The sequence below is a fragment of the Nycticebus coucang genome, chromosome 12 (assembly GCF_027406575.1).
Source record: "Nycticebus coucang isolate mNycCou1 chromosome 12, mNycCou1.pri, whole genome shotgun sequence".
NCBI lineage: Eukaryota > Metazoa > Chordata > Mammalia > Primates > Lorisidae > Nycticebus > Nycticebus coucang.
Genome location: NC_069791.1, coordinates 81,213,966 through 81,236,147, shown reverse-complemented (window position 1 = coordinate 81,236,147; position 22,182 = coordinate 81,213,966). Strand labels below are relative to the sequence as shown.

General features: G+C 47.5%; 1 protein-coding gene across 2 annotated transcripts in view; it reads left to right on the top strand.

Annotated features, from left to right (window-relative positions):
- The window catches only part of ITGAD (integrin subunit alpha D), a 28,323-nt gene extending 6,482 nt beyond the window's left edge, over positions 1-21,841 (top strand). Inside the window, exons 6-30 of one of the 2 annotated variants that reach the window (XM_053555022.1) lie at positions 1,659-1,789; positions 2,718-2,863; positions 5,223-5,376; positions 5,475-5,625; positions 5,819-5,892; positions 7,429-7,558; positions 7,666-7,808; positions 7,982-8,122; positions 8,268-8,474; positions 9,142-9,272; positions 9,396-9,553; positions 10,462-10,616; positions 10,873-11,004; positions 11,790-11,863; positions 12,176-12,317; positions 15,344-15,460; positions 15,572-15,651; positions 15,758-15,841; positions 19,474-19,552; positions 19,713-19,820; positions 19,924-20,001; positions 20,202-20,315; positions 20,458-20,559; positions 20,836-20,946; positions 21,435-21,841. In XM_053555022.1, the coding sequence (XP_053410997.1) occupies positions 1,659-1,789; positions 2,718-2,863; positions 5,223-5,376; positions 5,475-5,625; positions 5,819-5,892; positions 7,429-7,558; positions 7,666-7,808; positions 7,982-8,122; positions 8,268-8,474; positions 9,142-9,272; positions 9,396-9,553; positions 10,462-10,616; positions 10,873-11,004; positions 11,790-11,863; positions 12,176-12,317; positions 15,344-15,460; positions 15,572-15,651; positions 15,758-15,841; positions 19,474-19,552; positions 19,713-19,820; positions 19,924-20,001; positions 20,202-20,315; positions 20,458-20,559; positions 20,836-20,946; positions 21,435-21,548 (3,056 nt within the window). In that variant the 3' untranslated portion in view covers positions 21,549-21,841. Of the gene's footprint in view, positions 1-1,658; positions 1,790-2,717; positions 2,864-5,222; positions 5,377-5,474; positions 5,626-5,818; positions 5,893-7,428; positions 7,559-7,665; positions 7,809-7,981; positions 8,123-8,264; positions 8,475-9,141; positions 9,273-9,395; positions 9,554-10,461; positions 10,617-10,872; positions 11,005-11,789; positions 11,864-12,175; positions 12,318-15,343; positions 15,461-15,571; positions 15,652-15,757; positions 15,842-19,473; positions 19,553-19,712; positions 19,821-19,923; positions 20,002-20,201; positions 20,316-20,457; positions 20,560-20,835; positions 20,947-21,434 lie in introns of both variants that reach the window. The other variant, XM_053555021.1, reaches the window with a different exon arrangement.
- The last annotated feature ends 341 nt before the right edge of the window (positions 21,842-22,182 follow it).

The window sequence follows — 22,182 nt, the reverse complement described above, 5'->3', positions numbered from 1 at the left end:
GACTCAGAGAGATGAGCTCCCCCTGAGAGAAAGGAGCAGAGCCCAGAGCTTGACCCAACCTTGCCTGATGAGGTAGTTTATCTGTATCTTTCAAAAGGACACATCCAGGCACCTGCTGTTGAAGTTCAGTGGATACAATAACAGGAGCAAGAAGCAGAAGAGCCTTTATGAGACAGGCTGTCACAGACCTGGCCTGACAGAGGACAAGGGGGGGTGGTTTCATGATGAAGCTGAAAAGGTGGATACAACGTAAGGTGTTGGCTACCCAGATGTGGCCACGCTAATGGGCAGACAAGGGAGCACCTGTGGGATCTCAGCCTGCCCTGTGGATGGCTGGATTCTCTAGTCATCAAAGAAGCAAGAAAGGGCTTGATCTTTAGTTTCTTCTCAGCAGCTGTTGAGCAAGGGGGATGGGGAAAGAGGAAAAGGCATTTTTCTTCAGTAGTGCGCAGAAGGCAGCAACCACAGCTGTGGAGTATGGGCATCACACCTCGGCGCTGTGGTGGCCTGATCTCCCACCACCCTGAGAAAACACAGGATGTGGGTGTTGGTGGAGGCAGCGACTGGGTCCTGCACGTAGGCCACAGCCTCCTGGGAACAGCCTGAAAATCTTCCTGGTTTATGTGCAGTGTGAACTGCACCAGGGCAGGGGTAGTAACCTTTTTGAACCTATGGTCTCAGGTCAGATTTCCCCAGAAACAGACCCTGAGGTTGTGTGGGATTGTTCTTGGGAGAAATATCTGTGAGAAAATGAAGGAAGCAGGGCCAGAATGGGGACAGGACGGACCATGATGTAACCACACAGAGGTCTCAGCCAGCCTGTGGGGAGCTTGAAGCCCAGCTGGCCCTTCCGACTTTGAACCAGGCATTGCATATGGGTACGTCCAGGTTTAGGAGATACCTTTGGGTGTGACAGTTTCTTTCTGCCTAGCATGATTCCTGGGAAGGGACTCAGCTGAGAGCCACCTGCAGCTGACTTGTACAACTGGGAATGAGAGGCTCAGACCTGTAAGTGGGTGGTTCTGGATAGCATCCCCCAGCACACTGGTGTGGTGCATCCTACAGGCCTAGAAAGTGCCTGGTCCCCAGTGAGGACAGGGATAACAGCTGACCCTTGGAGGGCTGAGCCCCATCTTAAGCATCTACATACATATATTAGTATGTTTGTGGTAATCTTATATGGCGGGCACTATTATTATCTTCATTTTGCAAATGGGGAAACTGAAGCCCAGAGAAGTTAAGTAGCTTGCCTGAGTTGACCAGTTAACAAGGGGCAGGGCTAGGCTCTGGGTCCAGCCACCCTGGCTCCAGAATGTAAACTCTGAACCAGTTTGCTAAAATGCCTTCCTCACGCTCTATAACATCTCTAGAATATGTGCCTGATAAATATTTGTTGACTAAATGAACGAAGTACTCACCTGACCCCTGTCCTCTACTCCTTCCCTGCTTCTCAGGGCAGGGAGGAGAAGGGAGCAACAGAGACTCCCCTGAGAGGACAGGGCTGAATAGCAGATTTGGCCTCCTCTGTGAAGGGGTTCGGAAACCAGGCGGGAATGCCAAGAATACCCCCTGACTGTGCTGAGCAGGAAGGGTTTCTGGGCCCCAAGAGATGGCCGAAACCTTCCATGCATTGCACATTTTTCCTTCCTTCCCTGTAGAGTGTCCCAGTCAAGAGATAGACATTGTCTTCCTGATCGACGGCTCTGGAAGCATTGCCCCAAATGAATTTAACCAGATGAAGGACTTTGTCAGAGCTGTGATGGACCACTTCAAGGGCACAAATACCCTGGTGAAGACTGGGCACCTGAGACCTGGTGGTAGGGTGGTGGAGGCAGACCTGAGGTGTGGCTTAATGGAGATTTGTTATGATGAGGGTCCAGGGTCAAAGCAAGCTTTGACCCTGGTCTAGGGTCCAGGGTCAAAGCAAGGTCCCAGTGCAGGGCTGACCTAGAAAATCCCTCCATGGCATGTGGATACCATACCATGGGAAACACAACAATTTTGCTATTTAAAAACATTGAAAGTATGTAAAAATAATTTTGCTATGAAATTTCCTGAAGGCAACTCAACCAAATAATTGATGATTTCATTATTATGTTTTCTAGTAACTCATGATTTCTTTATCTTTCTATTTCATTTCCCAGCAACTAGCATGTGCATGTATGTGTGTGTACGCACAGATTCTTCAGAAATGAGGATGTGAATTGATTTCATGTGTTATACAATTAAAAAAAATCTAAACATAATAAATATCGTGGTTGGCAAGGTTATTTTCTTTGCAAACTATGGCCCTGTCACCCTCACTTTCACTCTGAACGTCCCCTGTAGTTTCTCTGGTGATTTACAATGCTCTTTGTAAGAAGGCACATCTGTAGGTGGGCGCCCATCTGTAGGTGGTCATCCACCTGCCACTTTCCATCCTCTCCTTGAGACTGGCATCTGTGGGCTGCTTCTAGTCTGCCATCCTGCCCCTACCACCAAATTCTCATTCTTTGTGAACTATGAAAGCAACATTATTTGGTTTTGATTTTCCAGTTATCTTTGTGTATTCTTGGCTCAATTTTTTTCTGGGTTTTATATACGGTATTATTTGTAGGACCACCAGAACACAAGGGAAATGATTTGTAAATTCAAATTTATTCCAAAATAAAAAGTTTATTAAAAATAATAACAATAACAAACACCAAGCTACAGGACCCTCCTCTTGGCCTTTGCAGTTCTCATTGTTGCAGTACTCAAACCTGCTGAAGATCCACTTTACCTTCACCAAATTCCAGAACAGCGCAAGTCCTCAGAGTCTGGTGGATCCCATCAACCAGCTGAAAGGCCTGACATACACAGCTACAGGCATCCAGAAAGTGGTGTAAGCTTCCCCTCCTCTGCCCAATGTGGCTGCCACACTCCCCTCCCAGTGCTGAGTCAGCACAGCCCTTCTCATTCCTCATCCATGCAGTCCCTCTATGTTAACTGTGTGCTTACTTTGTGCCTGCCCAGCATTGGGGGCCAGGCAGCCCATGCAGAAAATAGTTTAAGTGCTAAGGCTAGAAAGAAGGGGACATGGTTCTTGTGGGAAAGAGCTAATTGAGTATCTGGGATCCTTGGTTTCCCACACACACTCCTGGATGCTACCCTGCAGATAGTGCTAGAATTTGATGGGGGCATCCAGAATAATAAATGTTCCCACCAAATGTACCCTCTCTTTACTTATGGGTCACCTGGAGGAAGGCCTTTGTCTGTAAGTTTAAAGTCACACAGAAGTATCCCCTCCTAGATGCCAGTGGTGTGGCCCGGGAGGAAAGGTTAATGAGTCCAGGGTGTTAATGTGGGTCTCACCAACTCCGCTCTGCTCCCATAGCCCAGAAAACAATATGCACCTCCCAGAATGCAGTGCATCTCCCAGCAGCCTCCACCCGCCAGAGCCACGCCAGTTTCAGGGCTGGACTCAGCTGCTGCTTGGACCTCCCTGCCACTGATTAAGTTCCTTTCTTTTCTTTCTTTCTTTCCTTCTTTCCTTCCTTCCTTCCTTCCTTCCTTCCTTCCTTCCTTCCTTCCTTCCTTCCTTCCTTCCTTCCTTCCTTCCTTCCTTCCTTCCTTCCTTCCTTCTTTCATTCATAAAAAGAAGTTTCATTACAAAAAGAAAGAAAAAACCAAAATGACAGTAACATTAAGGAAAAAATTTTTTTAAGGAGGTGTTTCCCAAGGCCCTCTAATCTACCACTTCACAGTATTTTAGCAAGGAGAAACGGTTATGTACAAAAGAATCAATAAATCCCACCAGCGTACCACAATGCCATTTCTATACTAGTCTTTATTCAGACTTATTTTATACATCACAATCAGGGCAAAGCAGAAATTATTTTCATCTTTTTTTTTTTTCATCTAGGTCATATAAACTTGTTGTTCCATGTTTCTCCACAGTTTTTTTTTTTGGAGATAGAGTTTCACTATGTTGCCCTAGGTAGAGTGCCGTGGCATCACAGTTCACAGCAACCTCCAATTCTTGGGCTTAAGGGATTATCTTGCCTCAGCCTCTCAAGTACCTGGGACTATAGGCACCCACCACAATGCCCGGCTATTTTTTCATTGTAGTTGTTGTTGTTTGGCAGGCCCAGGCTGGATTCAAACCCGCCAGCTCTGATGTATGTGGCTGACACCCTAGGTGCTGAGCTTTAGGTCCCGAGCCTCTCCACAGTTTTTATTGTTTTTCTTCGAAATGGTCATGTAATTTTCCACCCAGGTGCAAAGATATGACGTTCCCAGTATTATATTTGGCATCTGTGTGTTGTTTGGTATGTGTGTGTGTTGTGAAATTTTAGACTTACATGAGCATGTAGTTACAGTCTTAATCATTCATTATAGCTATTATCTGTTAGTGCTTACCTGTAGGCCATTTACTCTTGTAAAAGCATGACTTAATTTACTCTTTAGAATTGTCTGATTTTCAGTTATCTAGTGTTGCCTAGCAACCCTTCCCCAAATTTAGTGGCTTAAACAACAACTCTTTCATTGTTTTTTATGTTTCTGGTGCTTAGCTGGATGATTCTGCTGTTCTTGCATAGGATCTCTCATGTGGCTGTGATCAAATGTGAGAGGCCAGAACACTGAGAACTTCATTCACAGGTCGGGTGCCTAAGCAGGATTGGCTGGAAGGCTGGGCTCAGCTGGAATAGCTGAGCCTGTCTCTTCTTGAAGCCACACTATTGAGTGCCTCCAATAGGGTAGCTAGACTTTTTGTGGCTCAGGGCTAAAAGCAAAAGATACCAGACTATAGTAGGCCCATAAGTGGTGTGGTGTCACTTCCATTGCATGCTGCTGATGAAAGTAAGTCAATGTGGGAGGGAAGCTAGGTATGGTTCATTGGGGCCACCTTTAGAGACCAGCTCCAGCACAATTATTATCCTCATCTTGCACGAGAGAAGCAGAGGCTCAGGAAGGTTAAGTAACTTGTCCAAAACTGATTCCAAAGCTATTGCCTTCTGGGAATGAAGTTCAGTAGTGGATAGACTTTTAGAAATAAAGAATATGACTACTTTTATTGTTGCTTTTATTAATTATTGCCAGGATGGCTTTCAAAAAGGGCCAAATTTATTTCTTAAGATGCCTGATAGAGTCTGAAGTTACCAGGACTCCCAACCTCTTCAGATGACGTTCTAGGGTGGCAAATGATATCTTTCCAGAATTAATCCATTTCACTGGAAGCATCTCCCTTTCTTACCTGATAGGACAGAGCTATTTCATAGTGATAACGGAGCCCGTGAACATGCCAAGAAGATCCTCATTGTCATCACTGATGGGCAGAAGTACAGAGATCCTCTGGAATACAGCACTGTCATCCCCCAGGCAGAGAAAGCTGGCATCATCCGCTATGCCATTGGGGTGCGACCTCTTCTTCTTCACTTCCCCAGACTCAACTTGCACCTTATGCAGGCAAAGGGCTGGTGGGTTCCTCCTCCTCATCTGCCTCTCTGCTGCAGGTGGGAGATGCTTTCCAGGAACCCACTGCCAGGCAGGAGCTGGACACCATTGGCTCAGCACCTCCGCAGGACCATGTGTTCATGGTGAACAACTTTGCAGCTCTTGGCAGCATCCAGAAGAATCTACAGGAGAAGATCTTTGCGGTTGAGGGTAAGTGGCGAACAAGGTTGGGCCTTTGAATTAAAGGGGTCCTGACCCAGTTGTCCCCCCACAGTCCTGATTTGGTCCCTCCCTTCCTACAACTTACTCAAAATTACTCCCCAGAACCCAGCCCCAGACCATGTTCTCCTCCCTCTGCTCTGAGTTCTGGCTTCTGGGAACCTAAGTGACTTGTTTCCCACAGGAACCCAATCAAAGACAGGTAGCTCCTTTCAGCATGAGATGTCCCAAGAAGGCTTCAGTTCAGTATTCACAATGGTAGGTGGAGCATGTACTTGATAAACAGGTCTCAGGCACCAACTCTGGGCTCGCCCTAAGCTGGGACCTGAGACCCAGAAGTAAATAAGAACCAAACCCTGTCCTCAAGTTCACTGTCCAGTAGGGGAGAGACATCCAAGCAGTATGTCAAATGATGGGAGCACAGCAGAAAAGAGGGTAGCCAAGGTTCCTGATCTCATGGAGTACTCAAGTGGAAGGAAACAATTAGCAAACAAAAGACTTTCAGAGGGTGCTATGTGTTAGGATAGAAAAAAACAGCTGGTCAGAAGAGGCTGAATGATAAGAAAGGGCCAGCCCTAGGAAAATCTGGGGAAAGATTGCTCCAGGTAGAGGAAAAGGCAAATGCAAAAGTCCTAAGTCAGGAAAAAGTTTACCATGCTAGGGAGAGAGAGGGCCTGGCACAGCTGCAGTAGATAAGCCAGGGGCAGCAATCGAGGAGAGGGGCAGAGGGGTGAGAAGGACTAGCCGGAATAGACCCTAGAGACATGCAGGAAGTACGTGTATGTTCAAAGTATCCAGAGTGATTTGCTTCAGAATAATTTGGGGGTGCGTGGGAGTTGGTAGAAATGAAACAAGATTGGTGGGTCATGGGTACTTGGGAGCTCATTGACGATTTCTTTCTACTTCTGTGCATGTTCTAAATCTGCGGTCCCCAACCCCAGGGCTGTGGAGTGATCCTGGCTGTGGCCTGTTAGGAAACAGGCTGCACAGCTGGAGGCGAGCGGAAGGAAAGCTTCATGTACATTCATCCGCTCCCCATCACTGGCCTCACCACCTGAGCTCCACCTCCTGTCACATCAGCGATGACATTAGATTCTCACAGGAGCACAAACCCCACTGTAAACTGTACACGTCAGGGATCTAGGTTGTGCAATCATTATGAGACTCTAAGCTCCCCACTCCCACCCCACCTCCTACCTACAATGCATGCAAAAACTGTCTTCTGTTAAACTTCTCTGTAGTGCCAAAAAGGTTGGAGACCGATGTTGTAATTTATCCATATCAAAAAGTTAAATAGGCCATAAATGAGGTACAAAGAGGAAATGCCTGTGGCTTCCTAAGGGAGCTGAGGAAGATCTCAAAGAGGAGGTGACTTTGAAGTGACTCTTCCAGAGGGATGAGCTGAGTATTAGAAAGTGAGAAGGAAAGAGAGGTATTCAGGCCAAAGCCTGATGTGTTTTGGAACAAAGCGAGATTTCGTGGATTTGACTGGGAAGGGTCTTAGGTGCCTTCCTAAGGGGAATGGTAACGGCTTTCCAACAGGGCAATGGCTGTACTTTTGAATTTGAGGAAATATGGTGCTAGGGTGGTTGAAGTGGGGCAGAGGAGAACAGTGAGGGGAGACAGAGTGGTGGGTGAAAGGGGTTGGTGCTGATTGGAACAGTGGCAGGGGAAGATAGACATTAGGGGTTCGGGGTGCAGAGGCTGCTGGTGAGGGCCAGTGGCAGGCACTTGTTTGGAAGAGGCTGTCTTCTTCTTCTGGCCTCTCTCAGCCCTGAAATCCTTTCCTCCCAGGATAGACCAGTTCTGGGGGCTGTGGGGAGCTTTACCTGGTCTGGAGGTGCCTTCCTGTACCCCCCAAATATGAACTCCACCTTCATCAACATGTCTCAGGAGAATGTGGACATGAGGGACTCTTACCTGGGTGAGAAAAGCTGGTGTGGGGGGGACAGGCTGGGGATAAGCTGCCTGGGCAAGGGAGAGGCCTGGTGGGGAGGGGGAGATCTTTGTGCTGAGGCCTGGCCCCCTCAGGTTACTCCACCGAGCTGGCCCTGTGGAAGGGGGTGCAGAGCCTGGTCCTGGGGGCCCCCCGCCATCAGCACACCGGGAAGGTTGTCATCTTCACCCAGGCAGCCAGGCAGTGGAGGCCGAAGGCAGAAGTCGCAGGGACCCAGGTTGATATGGAGGCAGCAGAGGGGAATGTGAGGGTGGGTGCGCACGAGGCCAGGGGTGGAGCAGGAGAGCATGAAGGGGAGCAGTTCCTGTTGCCTGGGGAGAGGTGGGACCTGGCCCAGAAGGGGATGTCTTTGGCAGGGAAGGGCAGGATGACTGAGACTCTGCCCTCCAGATTGGCTCCTACTTTGGGGCCTCCCTCTGCTCGGTGGATGTGGACAGAGATGGCAGCACCGACCTGGTCCTCATCGGGGCCCCCCATTACTACGAGCAGACCCAGGGGGGCCAGGTGTCTGTGTGCCCCTTGCCTCGGGGGGTGAGTGGCTGATGGGCGCTGGGCTGGGTGGGGTCTGGGCGTGGGGTGAGGGGTTGGCCAGGTGGCGGGTGGGGTTGGAAGGTGGGGTTTGTATTTGGGGGGTACAGGAAGGCACCTCCAGACCACTGGTTTTGTTCCACAGCAGAGCAGGTGGCAGTGTGAGGTCATTCTCCGTGGGGAGCAGGGCCATCCCTGGGGCCGCTTTGGGGCAGCTCTGACAGTGCTGGGGGATGTGAATGGGGACAAGCTGACAGATGTGGCCATCGGGGCCCCGGGAGAGCAGGAGAACCGGGGTGCCGTCTACCTATTTCATGGAGCCTCTGGACCCAGCATCAGCCCCTCCCACAGCCAGGTGAGGACCCCTGTCTTCAGCCTCAGTCCCTTCTCCCCCCCAGGTCTTGGCTTCAGCCCAGGCAGTCTCCTGCCACTGGCCTGAGCAGTTACCATTCCCTTCCTTCTCTCCTCAGAAAGCACAAATCCCCTCTCCTCTCTTCTTTGATTCAATCTGTTATGGGTAGTTTACTAGTTAAGAGGCCAGGCTTTGAAGGTCAGACCCCAGGTCACATCGCTGACCTCTCTGGCCACCATTAGCTGTGGGGCCTTAGGCAGAGACTGACGGCCTCCATGAGCCTTAGTTTCTTTCCATGAAACATGGAAATGATAAAAACCAACTCCATTAGCTTCTTGTAGACATGGCAGAATGGGAGCAGTAAGCATGCTGGTCATCACATGTTCACGAAGGACTATAACAAATAATGACTCTATCACATTCCCCTTGCTGTGCTTTTTTTCATCAGTAACCTGCACTCTCGAATGAGTTGGACAAAAAGAGCTCCCTTCTCTCTGTCTGGGAGTCCGGAGGTCCTCACGCTGCTTGCTTTCAGTTCCTATCCCTTCATCTCTCCTTTTCAGTTTTTCTATTCAGATCTGCCTTGACTACAATCTCTTCCCAAAGCTCTTCCCAAACCTTTCCCATCACCTCCCTTGGACTCTTCCTTCTCTTCTCCCTCTCTGGCCAGCGGATCACAGGCTCCCAGCTCTCCTCCAGGCTTCAGTATTTTGGAAGGTCACTGAGCGGGGGTCAGGATCTCACCCAGGATGGACTGGTGGACCTGGCCGTGGGGGCCCAAGGCCACGTGCTGCTGCTCAGGTGACAACCCCCCCAATACCACCACAGCCTGCCATGTGTCTGATTCACCAATGCTGCCCTCCCCTCCTTGTCCTCCTCACAGAGGCCAGTGTCCTGTCCCCCACCCCTGCTTATTCTCTTCAGGAGCCTACCCATGCTGACAGTGGGGGTAACCATGAGATTCACCCCTGTGGAGGTGGCAAGGGCTGTGTACCAATGCTCGGAAGAGGTGCCCACCACCCAGGAAGCTGGGAAGGCCACAATCTGTCTCACTGTTCACAAAAGCTCACTCGACCACTTAGGTGAGTTTCCTCCCTAAAAGTGTATTCGGCCCCTCACCCCATTACAGGCCCCCACTCCTATCCTCAGGACAGAATGGGCCCGGGAATCTAAATCTCATGTCTATAACGGCTCAGCTGCCCATGTCAGAAGCCTGCACACCCAGGCCTATAGACTCTGTCTCTGTCCACTTTTGTCCCTCATCCCCTGCCTTCTTCTGGGCCACAATGTCTCTTTCCTACCTACCCCAAAGTAATGACACTTGAGCAATTCTCCTGTCTCTTCTTGCACCCTCCTGTCCATTCTCCACAGAAGCACTAGAGTTAATTGGTCCTGAAATGCAAACCTAGGCGCCTCACTCCCCTGCTTAACACTCCTCAACTGCTCCCCCTTCGTTTATAAAGATCCAAAGCCTCCCTGAAAGGCTTTCTCTGATTTGGCCTCCCTGCCTCTCTGGTCTCACAGCAGCTGCCTTACTGTACGCACTTTCTATAAATGTGCCAGCCTCCTTCCCCTTTCTGGTCTTAGCCTCTGTTCCCACAGTCCAGGACGCTCTTCTTCCCACTCTTCACCATTCTCCTGCTCATCCTCCAGGCCGCAGTGTAGAGACGGCCCATCTAAGATGGCATTCCTGCCCAGGCACAAGTCAGACACTCTCCTTATATGGCCAGCCAAAGCAAGTCTCCCCTTGCTTTGATCACACTGTGATACGACATTATGGCCCATGCACTTGATTCCTTTCCTAGACTGTGAACTTCATGAGGGTGGGAGCCACATCTCTCCTTCTTCTCCAAGTGTATCCTAGGCATTGGGTACAGTTCATGGTCCATAAAAAGTGCCCAGCAAATATTATTACATGAACAAATAAATAAAAACAGAACATTCTAGGTTCTCTCAGCCTTCCCATTTTCTACTCCCTTTTCCACTTCAGGTGATGTTCAAAGCTCTGTCAAGTATGATCTGGCATTGGACCCAGGACGCCTGATTTCTCGAGCCATTTTCGATGAGACCAAAAACTGGACTTTGACTCGAAGAAAAGCCTTGGGGCTAGGGGATCACTGTGAAACCATGAAGCTGCTTTTGATAGTGAGGCGTTTGGGTTCTGGGAAGAGGAGAGTGTGGAGGGGCCTGAAGCCAGCCTCTAGCATCCCAGCTCTTTGCTGAATTGGGTGGGAAGGGTGAAGATATTAGGGCCAGAGAGAGAAAAGTTGGGGCCAGAGACCCCACTGCACAGCTTAGATAGGGCACTGTATGGACAGGGGGAATGGACGTAGTGGAGAAGCCCCAATGGTGGAAAGTAAGGGGAAGGATAGTGGGTTCTGGAAAGTCCATTCTCCCTCAGGACTGCGTGGAGGATGTGATGAGCCCCATCATCCTGCGCCTCAACTTCTCCTTGGTGGGGGAGCCCATCCCCTCATTCCGGAACCTTCGCCCGGTGCTGGCTGTGGGCACACAGGACCTCTTCATGGCTTCTGTGAGTCGTTCAGTAAATCCCAAGGATGTGCTGACTTTCACTGGGTCTCCATGTGCTCAAGAACCCACAGTAGCTCCCAATTATCCACAGACTACATCAAGTCCAAAATGCCTCCACCAGGTACCCTGCCTAGCTTGGACCCCTGCACACATCCTGGCTCGTTACTCCCTTTGCCCCAACATAAACTCTCTGGTTCACAATCAGCAGATCCTTCCCAACTTTTCTGATTCCTACCTCTGTGCCTCTGTCCATGTCGTATCTCTCATTTGGAAAATATTTCCTTCTCTCCATCTCAAACTGCCAATCTTTTTTGAAAACCCCACTCAGAAGCTACCACTTCATTTCTGACCTCCCATGATGACATGGTCTACCAGACCAAATATCACATGGCTGAAATCCTAGCACCCTGCATCTACATTTGTTGCTCTCCTGGGATTGTAGGGTCCTTGAGCCTAAGACCCATGTCAATTCACTTGTCTTTTTCACCTTCCCCAAGCTCCTACCCCAACCCAGAACCTGTCAGATCATTGGCACTTAATTATGTTTGTTGAATGTTGTTCCAGGATGAGTTGGATCTGACTCAACTAAACTTTATAGTCCTTGAATCCAAGAATCTTGTTTTATTTTTCTTTTATATTCCAACCCCCAAACCCCATCTCCATTCCAGTGTGTAGCAGAGTGCTGGGTGCAGAGGCTCCGTGATAGTGCAGATGAGTGCCTCTGATGAGGGGATTGGATAAAGTTTAAGACATGAGATGGGAGGGGAATATACTGTTTCGCTGCAGCTCCCCTTTGAGAAGAACTGTGGACAAGATCGCATCTGTGAAGCGGACCTGAGTGTCAGCCTCAGCTTCTCAGGGTGAGCTCTACCTCCTTTCGAGCTTCTGAGTCTCCCATCTCATTAATATGAGGAGGGTTTGCACTTCCCTTTGGCTCTCTTTCTAACAAAAATGCTTTTTTTCTTTTTCTGAGATAAGATTTTGAAATTTCTTTTACTTTTTAATTTTTCTCTATTGATATCACATGTTAATGTCTATATAGCAAAAATGAATTTGATTGGAGTGTTACTCACCCATAGCTCATGAGTTCCCATAATCCCACCCCTGCCCTGATCCAATTCCAGCCTATTTCCAGCAGAGTCACACTCTCAGTCCTGTCCTTTGCCCTTTAGCTTGAAGACCCTGATAGTGGGGAGCTCCCTGGAACTCAATGTGACAGTGACTGTGTGGAACGAGGGTGAGGATTCCTATGGAACTGTCATCAACTTCTACTACCCAAAGGGGCTGTCCTATCGATGGGTGTCAGGAACCCAGGTAAGCAACTCCCCTGGGCTCTAGTTGGCTGGGACCTCTCTTTTGCCCCATAACTCCCAGATATATAGTAGTTTCTTTTAAAATTTTCTTGTGGTGGCCAACATGCACAGAATATTTTGTAAAATTCTGTAACAAATCTTTTGTAAATAAAGGTACACGTAGCTACAAAAAAAACTTTTTTTCTTCTGTAATGATACATAAACACACACACAGAAAAGTACATAAAGCATATGTATAGTTTAATGATTAATATTAAGGAAACCTCCATACAATTAGCATCCAGATCAAGAAATAAAACACTACTAGGGCCCCCATAAGCCCTCCCATCATATGCCTTCCCCGTTACAACCCTCCCTCTCCCCAAAGATCATCACTATTCTGACTTTGAGATAATCATTTCCTTGATTTTCTCTATAGTTTTACCATTCATGTGTACATTCCCAAATGATACTATTCAGTTTACCAAGATTTGAATTTTATGTAAATGGAAACATGTCTGTACTCTTGCATATTACTTCTTTCCCTCGATATTGTGTCTGTGAGACTCACCCATGTGGTTGCATATGTCTGTAGAATATTTTCATTGTTGCATAGAATCTCTTTGTATGATTATAATAATTTATCCATTCTATAATTGATTGCTATTTGAATGGGTTCCGGATTTTAGCAAGACCATTTTTGAGCATGTATCCTGCTGCACTTACGAGAAATATTTTGGAAGGTATATAACATGTGGAATTGCTGGGTCAGTGGGTGTGTGTATCTCCAATTTTAAGAAGTGAGGGCAAGGCTCAGCGCCTGTCGCTCAAGCAGCCAAGGTGCCAGCCACATACACCTGAGCTGGCGGGTTCGAATCCAGCCTGGGCCCACCAAACAACAATGACGGCTGCAATCAAAAAATAGCCGGGCGTTGTGGGGGGCGCCTGTAGTTGGGAGGCAGAAGCAGGAGACTCACTTGAGCCCAGGAGTTGGAGGTTGCTGTGAGCTGTGATGCAACAACACTCTACACAGGGTGACAGCTTGAGGCTCTGTCTCCAAAAAAAAAAAAAAAGTGAGGGCAAATCATTTTCAAATGTATTTTTGTCTCTTTACACTTCCATCAGCAGCATATGATGAGAGTTCCTGTGGCCTTCCATCCACTCCAGTACTTGGCAGTGTCAGACTTTATAATTTTTGTCATCTGGTGGGTTAGTATTTCCTTAGAATTTTAATTTGTATTTCTCCAGTGAGGTTGACCAACTCTTCACATATTTCCTGGTAGCTCAGATGTTTCTTTTAGGAAGCGCCTGACCATGTGTTCTTTCTATTCTTCAATTGTGTTGCCCATGTTTTTTGTACTGATTTGTCAGAGTTCTTTACATATGCTGGTTACTAGTCCTATTCCAGCTATACGTGTTCAAATGCCTTTTCCGATCCTAAGCAAGAATCATACCCCTAGACCAGGAATCGCCTTTAGCTTTTTCAATCCTATTGCTTTTCTTTTCAGTCTCTTTATTCTGTCCTTTAATAAACAGAATGTCTTAATTTGATTGTGGTCAATTTTTATCAATCTTTTCCTTTGTATTTAGTGGTTTTGTGTTTGTTCTTATTCAAGAAACACTTCTCAGGCAGCGCCTGTGGCTCAGTGGATAGGGCACCAGCACCATACACCGAGGGTGGCGGGTTTGAACCTAGCCCCAGCCAAACTGCAACAAAAAATAGCCGGGCGCCTGTATTCCCAGCTACTCGGGAGGCTGAGGCAAGAGAATCGCCTAAGCCCAAGAGCTGGAGGTTGCTGTGATCTGTGACGTCACAGCGCTCTACTGAGGGCAACTAAGTGAGACTCTGTTTCTAAAAAAAAAAAAAAAGAAAGAAAGAAAGAAAAGAAAAAGAAATACTTCTCTACTCCAAGGTTGTGAAAATAATTCCCTATATTACACATATCGTCTAAAGGCTTCATAGTTTTTCTTTTTCTCTTTTTCTTTCTCTTTTAAAGATTGTTTTGAGATGGAGTCTTGCTCTGTTACCAGGAGTGCAGTAGCATGATCATGGCTCACCACAGCATTGAACCCCTGGGCTTAAGGAACCCTCCCACCTCAGCTGCAGGTGCGGGGATTATTGGGACTAGCTGGTACTACAGGTGTGCACCACCATGCTCAGCTGGTTTTGCTTTTCCACACTTTTTAAAAATTTTTATATATGTATTATTTATTTTTTATTTTATTTTATTTAAAAAAAATTTTTTGTAGAGACAGAATCTCACTTTATTGCCCTTGTGTAGAGTGCTGTCGCGTCACAGCTAACAGCAACCTCAAACTCTTGGGCTTAAGTGATTCTCTTGCCTCAGCCTCCCAAGTAGCTGGGCCTACAGGTGCCTGCCACAACACCCGGCTATTTTTTGTTGTTGTTATTGCAGTTGTCCTTGTTTAGCTGGCCTGGGCCAGGTTCAAACCCACCAAATTCGGTGTATGTGGCTGGTGCCGTAACTACTGTGCTACGGGCACTGAGCCTAAATTATATTTTTAATTATTATTAGTTTTTTCTTTGAGACAGAGTCTCACTCCATCACCCCGGGTAGAGTGCTGTAATGTCATCGTAGCTCAAAGCAACCTCAAACTCCTGGGCTCAAGCAATCCTCTACCTGAGCCTTCCAACCAGTTGTGACTATAGGCGTTCACCACTACACCTGGCTAGTTTTTCTATTTTTAGTAAAGATGGGGTCTCATTCTTGCTCAGGCTAGTCTTGAGCTCCTGAGCTCAAGCGATCCCCCTGCCATGGCCTCCCAGAGTGGTAGGATTGCAAGTGTGGTCACTTTTTCACACTTAAATCTTTAATCCAGTTGGAATTTATTTTAACATATGGAGTGAGGGAGGGACCCAATTTCTTTATCTTTTCTTCTCCTTCTTTTTACACTTGGCCAGTTTTTCCACCACCATGTATCCAGGAGGCTGTCCTTTCCCCTACTGCTGTGCAGTGCCACCACTGTTACATATCAATTCCATTTGTGCACATGGGTAACATTTTAAAATTCATTCTCCTCCCCTAGAAGCAACCTCCTCAGCGCCCACTGCGCCTGGCATGTGAGGCAGTGCCCACTGGAAATGAGGGTCTGAGGAGCAGCAGCTGTAGCATCAACCACCCCATCTTCCCAGAGGGATCTCAGGTCAGTGCCTCTCCCAGATCCTTATCACCATTCTCCCTCATCCTGACCCATTCCCTTCCCTCACTCCCCATGACCTTCCCTATCCCCGTTCCTTCTGGCTCCTTCCCTCAGGGAACCTTCACAGTCACATTTGACGTCTCCAACAAGGCAACCCTGGGAAACAGAATGCTTATGAGGGCCAATGCAAGCAGGTGAGTACAGGCAAGATGTGATGTGTCTTCACCCATCAGTCTCATGCCCCAGCTGGAGATTCCTCTCCTGGATTCCTTCCCAGCTGGGTCCCCTCTCTTTTTTCAGTGAGAATAATAAACCTGCAAGCAGCAAGACAACCTTCCAGCTGGAGCTACCAGTGAAATATGCTGTCTACACAATAATCAGCAGGTGCTTACTCTCTGGCCCTCCCCTTGGACCTCTGACCTTCCTCTAAGCCTGGTAGCTCCCTCTGAGCTCCATCCTGCTCTTTTGTTGATGTGACCTTTTGATTCCTCACATGGGAATGCTTGTGTGGGTGACCAGCCATGTATAGTCATGTGCCACCAGGCGATAGTGCCACCAGGCGATAGTACAGTGATGGACCACATGTACTATCGTGGTCTCATAAGATTATAATAGGGATGAAAAATTCCTATTGCCTAGTGAACATTGTAGCTGTCGTAACATCATAGTGCGATGCATTATATTTTCTATGTTCAGATACCCAAATATTTATTGTGTTAAAATTGCCTATGGTGTTCAGGACAGTAATGTGATGTATAGGTTTGTAGCCAAGGAGCAACAGGCTATACCATATCGCCTAGGGGTATGGTAAGTTAGACCATCGAGGTGTGTGTAAAGGGCACCCTATGATGTTTGCACAGCAATGAAATCACTTAATGATGCATTTTTAGAATGTATTCCCAATGTTAAGCAATGTATGACTATATTTATACCACAATACAGAGTATCCCAAAGGTCACCATAAATAGGAAAAAATAACAAAATCATATTACATTTTATGTTATATTTTATATTTTGAATATTTATATATCAACACATAGAGAAATCTTTTATAATTAATATTTGGTAAATAAAGGTACATTTAGCTACAATTTCGATGTTCCCTGTGTATGTGTGTGTGTATGGCAACCTTTGGGACACCCTGTATGACATAATTCTTGCTGCTTCTCTGATGAATTGGCCTGCTGGTGGAACACACATCTTGCCACCTATGTGCATTTTCTCTTCTCCCTCAAAAATGCAGGCTTCCTTTAACATGAAGCCAATCCTGTCCTGTGCACTTAATATGAACATGCCCAAGCAAAGTTATTAGATTAAGAACAAGGCTTTTCTAAGGCCAGGCCTGGTGGTTCGTGCCTGTAATCCCAATAGTACCTCAAGTACTTCACATGTATTTACATTCACTTTGGGAGGTCAAGGTGAGAGGATCACTTGAGCCTAGGAGTTTAAGTTCAGCCCAAGCAACACAGTGAGACCCCATCTCTACAAAAAATAGAAAAGTTATCTGAGTAAGATGGTATGTGCCCATAGTCAGAGCTACTTGGGGGGCTGAGGCAGGAGGACTGCTTGAGCCCAAGAGTTTGAAGTTGCAGTGAGCTATATGATATACTGCGCTCTAGCCTGCACAACAGAGTGAGACCCCGTATCAAAAAAAAAAATGCGATGAGCACTCTAAATTGGGGAACTTATTATACCAAACAGGATATGGTCTGTCACCATACAGAGGAAAGGAAAGATCAAGTTTCTACAAAACCCAGAGATGGTCAGAGGTGTGAGAAACTGTTGGGAGGGTCTTTAAGAGCCCCAAGGTTGAGGCAGGCCACCGGAAAGGCAAGAATAGGACTGTCGCCCTGGGTTCTAAAGGTTGGTTGAGGAGGCAGAGGCAAGTCAGGCTGGAAACAAAGTAAGAATCCCACACGTTGGGCTAAGCTCCAGTGGGTTAGAGAGTTGCTCAGAAGCTTGTGATGCTGCCATGGGACAGAGTTTGCTGCTGTTGCTGAGGCTGTTGACGTTATGAATGTTTAGGGGAACAGAGGTGGGGAGATTAAGCCCTTTCAAACCACATGTGTAAGTTTCCCCTTCTATCCACAGGAGGATACTTATCAGAAGAGATTACAGTTACATATACTTAAGTCAGGCATTGTTTTATGTTGTTATTTGGGGGATTTTTTGCATTGTTTTCAGTACTTTACATGTATTTACATTCACTTAACCCTATAATTCTATAACTGTAATGTTATCTCCATTTTTACCAACGAAGAAATCAAGAGATTAAATAACTTGCCCCTGTCATTCACCAAGAGACCAAACCAGGAATCAAAACCAGACGGTTCAGGTGCAGAGCCTATGCCATAGCCGTACGCAACATGCCTCTCTGAGGACTTGGAAAAGCTGGAGGACTTACTCAGATTTGAAAAGAGGTTTAGAACTGTAAGATTTTAAGGTGAGGAAATAGAAGTAGAGAGAGAAGGGGCCAGGGTGGGGAGCTGAGAGGAAGGCTAGGATAGTAAGAGAAAATAATCTCTAACATTTTTGGAGGCCTCACTATGTGCTCAGCACTACTACAGCCCTCACTGCAGCTCTACTATAAGTAGGCACTATTATTACCATCCCCATTTTAAAGAGGAAAGAAATACAGGGCTCCAGAGAGGTTAAGTAGCTTCCCTCAAGTGGCTCAGGTATGAAGTGGCAGATCTGGGATGTGAACCCAGGTGGTCTGGCACCAGCCCCTATGTGTTCTTAGTTGATAGTGGGAATACCCATGGAGCCCACAGAGTTTCTGTAGCTGGTCAGCTGCACTGTGCTCGCTGCTGGTAAAAAGGGCAGCCCCTCCACTTGTCTGCTTGATTCTACTGAGACTTTAGATATTAACCTCTGAGAGGGCAAGGGATTATGGCTTAACTGTTGACTGTCCAGCCTATGTTTGCTGAAGATGACATAGGTCAGTGTTTTTTCAATCTTTTTTATCTCATGGAACACTTGAACCTATAGTTAAACTTTGGTGGCACACTTACGTTGATCAAAAAAAAAAAAGAGTAAGGGCGGTGCCTGTGGCTCAGTCGGTAAGGCGCCGGCCCCATATACCGAGGGTGGCGGGTTCAAACCCGGCCCCGGCCAAACTGCAACCAAATAATAGCCGGGCGTTGTGGCGGGCGCCTGTAGTCCCAGCTACTCGGAGGCTGAGGCAAGAGAATCGCTTAAGTCCAGAAGTTGGAGGTTGCTGTGAGCTGTGTGAGGCCACGGCACTCTACCGAGGGCCATAAAGTGAGACTCTGTCTCTACAAAAAACAAGAAAAAAAAAAAGAGTAAAAAAGAATATATTTATATGTGCTTTGAACATCTTTCAAAAATAATTAATGGTCTTTAAAATTTTTCACGGCACAGTGCCACAGGTGGATAGAAACCCCCCTGTAGCCTTGGACCCTATGTCCCCTCCATGGGCTTGTGTTCATGCCCCACGTTCCTTCACACTTACCTGCTCTGAGATGGTCTCATCTATTACCTTCATTTCCACCATGGAGTGTCTCTCACTCCATTTTTTCCTGAGCGATCCAGATATTATTCCTTAGAATCCTCTTAAGCATATTTGTTCTAGCTACAGTCTCTGCAAGTATTGCCTGTGACTAACCCTGTACCTTTTGGACACAGCAACGTGGATGCCTTTTTCTCATAGGAAAATGTTTAAAACTTAGGGGAGGGGATGTTTAAGGTGGGCTTTTAAGTGCAAATTTCCAGAAGGGATATGGGTAAGAAAATTCCAAGCAGAAGAAAGAGCTTGAGCAAAGTCGTGGGGGTATAAGAGAACCAAGGGCGTCAAGCTCAGAGCTAGTGGTTCTGGGTAACTGGGGCAGAGGATGCTATGGGAAGGAGGGCTGAAGCTAAGGCTACAGAGGTATGTGAGGACCATCATTGTTTCCCTGAGTTAGCTGCCAGGCCAACAGAGCTCTCGGCAGCAGGCCAGGGCACAACTGGGAACAGTCAGGGCTATTTTTTATCAACAGGCCTTCTCTCTACAGGCAGGAAGAATCCACCAAGTACTTCAACTTTTCGACTTCCGATGAGAAGAGCAAGAAAGAGGCTGAGCATCGATACCGCGTGAGAGGCTAGGGAATATCCGTGTCCACTCTCCCTTGGGACAGATAAAGTTGGAAGTTGGTGGGGAAAGATGGAGAGAAACCTCGGCCAGGGCCGAGAAAGAAATGAGATTTGGGAAGCACCACAGACCTCAATAATGTTCTGTCTAAATTTTCTGCAGGTGAATAACCTGAGTCAGCGAGATCTGGCTGTCAGCATTCATTTCTGGGTTCCCATTCTGCTGAATAGGGTGGCCGTGTGGGATGTGACTATGGAGGCCCCTCCACAGGTGCCTGCCTTTCCTCCTTCTCCAAAGTCTGATCCCACAGCACCGCACACTTTCTTTCCAGGGAAATATTGCCTGTTCTGTGACTATTTCTCTCACTGCCTAGAGTCTCCCGTGTGTGTCAGAGAGGAAACCGCCCCAGCATCCTGACTTCCTCACCCAGATTCCAGGAAGTTCTGTGCTGGTGAGAAAGGCCCTGAACCCCACTGCAAGACCGGCCCATGTTGGGGGATACAGGGAAATGTACTGCTAGATTGCCGAGTTAGGGGCACACCCTGCAATTGTTCCTCTGTTTCCCACCCCACATCTGACAGATGTTATTTTCTCTTATGATTCTTCCCTAAGTGAGGACCCTCACCAACCTCATTCCTCTCCCATCCCTAGGACTGCTCCATTGCTGACTGCCTGAGGTTCCGCTGTGACATCCCCTCCTTCGGCATCCAGGAGGAACTCGACTTCATCCTGAAGGGCAACCTCAGCTTCGGCTGGGTCAGCCAGGTGTGTAGGCCCAACGCGGCCCCGCCCCCAGACCCGGTGCTGCCTGATGTGTCTGTGCCCGTCCTCAAGCCAGGCCATTCCTGGACTCTGAGCATCCCCCAGAGCCCATGCCACAGGTTGCCCCCACCCCTCTCTTTTGAAGACATTGCAGAAGAAGGTGTTGGTCGTGAGTGTGGCCGAAATCACATTCGACAGATCTGTGTATTCCCAGCTTCCAGGACAGGAGGCGTTTCTGAGCGCCCAGGTAGTGACTGTGGGGTAGGCCGTGGTCAGGCTGGTAAGGGGGCTCCTGATGCTAAATCTGCTATTCTGGAGGTGGGGGGAGGACTGTAAGCCTGGAGGGAGGAGGGATGAAATTCCCTGGGCAGGACCGTGTTCCCTAAGCACATGAGTGCTTCTGCATTTCAGTCCTTGAAGCAGGGCCTGGGGAAGGGTGGGGGGGTTAAAGGTTGAGGAACCTGGGAGGAGCCTGTGACAGCAGGAGGCCTGATGCTTTTTGATGGGCTCATCTCTCCTCTAGGCAAAGACGGTCCTGGAGGAGTATGAGGTGCACAACCCCATCCCCCTCATGGTGGGCAGCTCTGTAGGAGGTCTGCTGCTGCTGGCTCTCATCACAGCTACACTGTACAAGGTGAGTATTTTCATCCCACTCTTCCCATCACCAGCATCCCACCCCAGCCCTCCCACAGACAGGATGGTACAGTGAGAACTCAGACCGTGAACTCAAAGAGGCCTGGACACACACATTGTCTCTATCTCTTACTCATCATTTCATGTTAGGCAAGTTGCTTGGCCTCTTTGAGCCTGTTTCTCATTTTTGAAATGATAATAATTTTTTCATCACAGAATGGTGACAGTAAGACAGAAATGAGGCTAGGGTATGTGCACAGAGCTGCCTGACTACAGGATCTCTGCTTTCCTGCCGCAGATTCTGTGTATAATTATTGTGCCTGACACACAGCAGATAGCCAATATGTGGTGGCCACTATGTACAGATATGCTCTGGCCCACAAGTATGTTATCTTAGTTCTCTTCTCCCCTTCTCTCCCAGCTTCTTCCTACTCCCAACTTTCTTCTCTGGCCTCCAATCCGGCTTTTCTAACTCACTTTCTCTCCTAGCTTGGCTTCTTCAAACGACAGTACAAAGAAATGCTGGGTGACAAGCCTGAAGACACTACCACATTCAGTGAGGAGGATTTCAGCTGTGAGACTTCAAATTTGCCTTTTTCCTAATTACCCACTTTCCTGTTCATCTCTACCCCATGGGCTGGCCTTGCCTCCACCTATAAATCTACTTCTTCTGTGAAAACAACTTCTGCATAGACCCTGGCCTGGCCCGAACAACCTATCAGGTGCTAAGCCAGCTTCCCAAAGAGGTAAAGATTTCTATATTTTTACATGTCTATTCAGCTTCTTCAGTGATGACCCACTTTTTACAGAAGCAAGTGTGATGCCAGCATAAATTTTCATATGTATAAGAATTGTCACATTAAACAAGGATGTTTACAACACATTTCCCTTGTATGGAAGAGCTCTAATTCAGGAACCCGAGTATTGTTCTAGGAATAGATGGGGAAGCCCATTTGTGGCTATAGAAAGAGTTCCCTCACTTTCTCAGGTGACTGGGGCCTGAGGTTTTTTGTTTTTGTTTTTGAGACAGAGTCTCACTCTGTCGCCCTGGGTAGAGTGCTATGTCACAGCTCACAGCAACCTCCAACTCTTGGGCTTAAGCGATTCTCTTGCCTCAGCCTCCCAAGTAGCTGGGACTACAGGCGCCCGCCACAATGCCCAGCTATTTTTTTTTTAAGTTGTAATTGTCATTGTTGTTTGGCCAGTCCAGGCTGGATTCGAACCCTCCAGCTCTGGT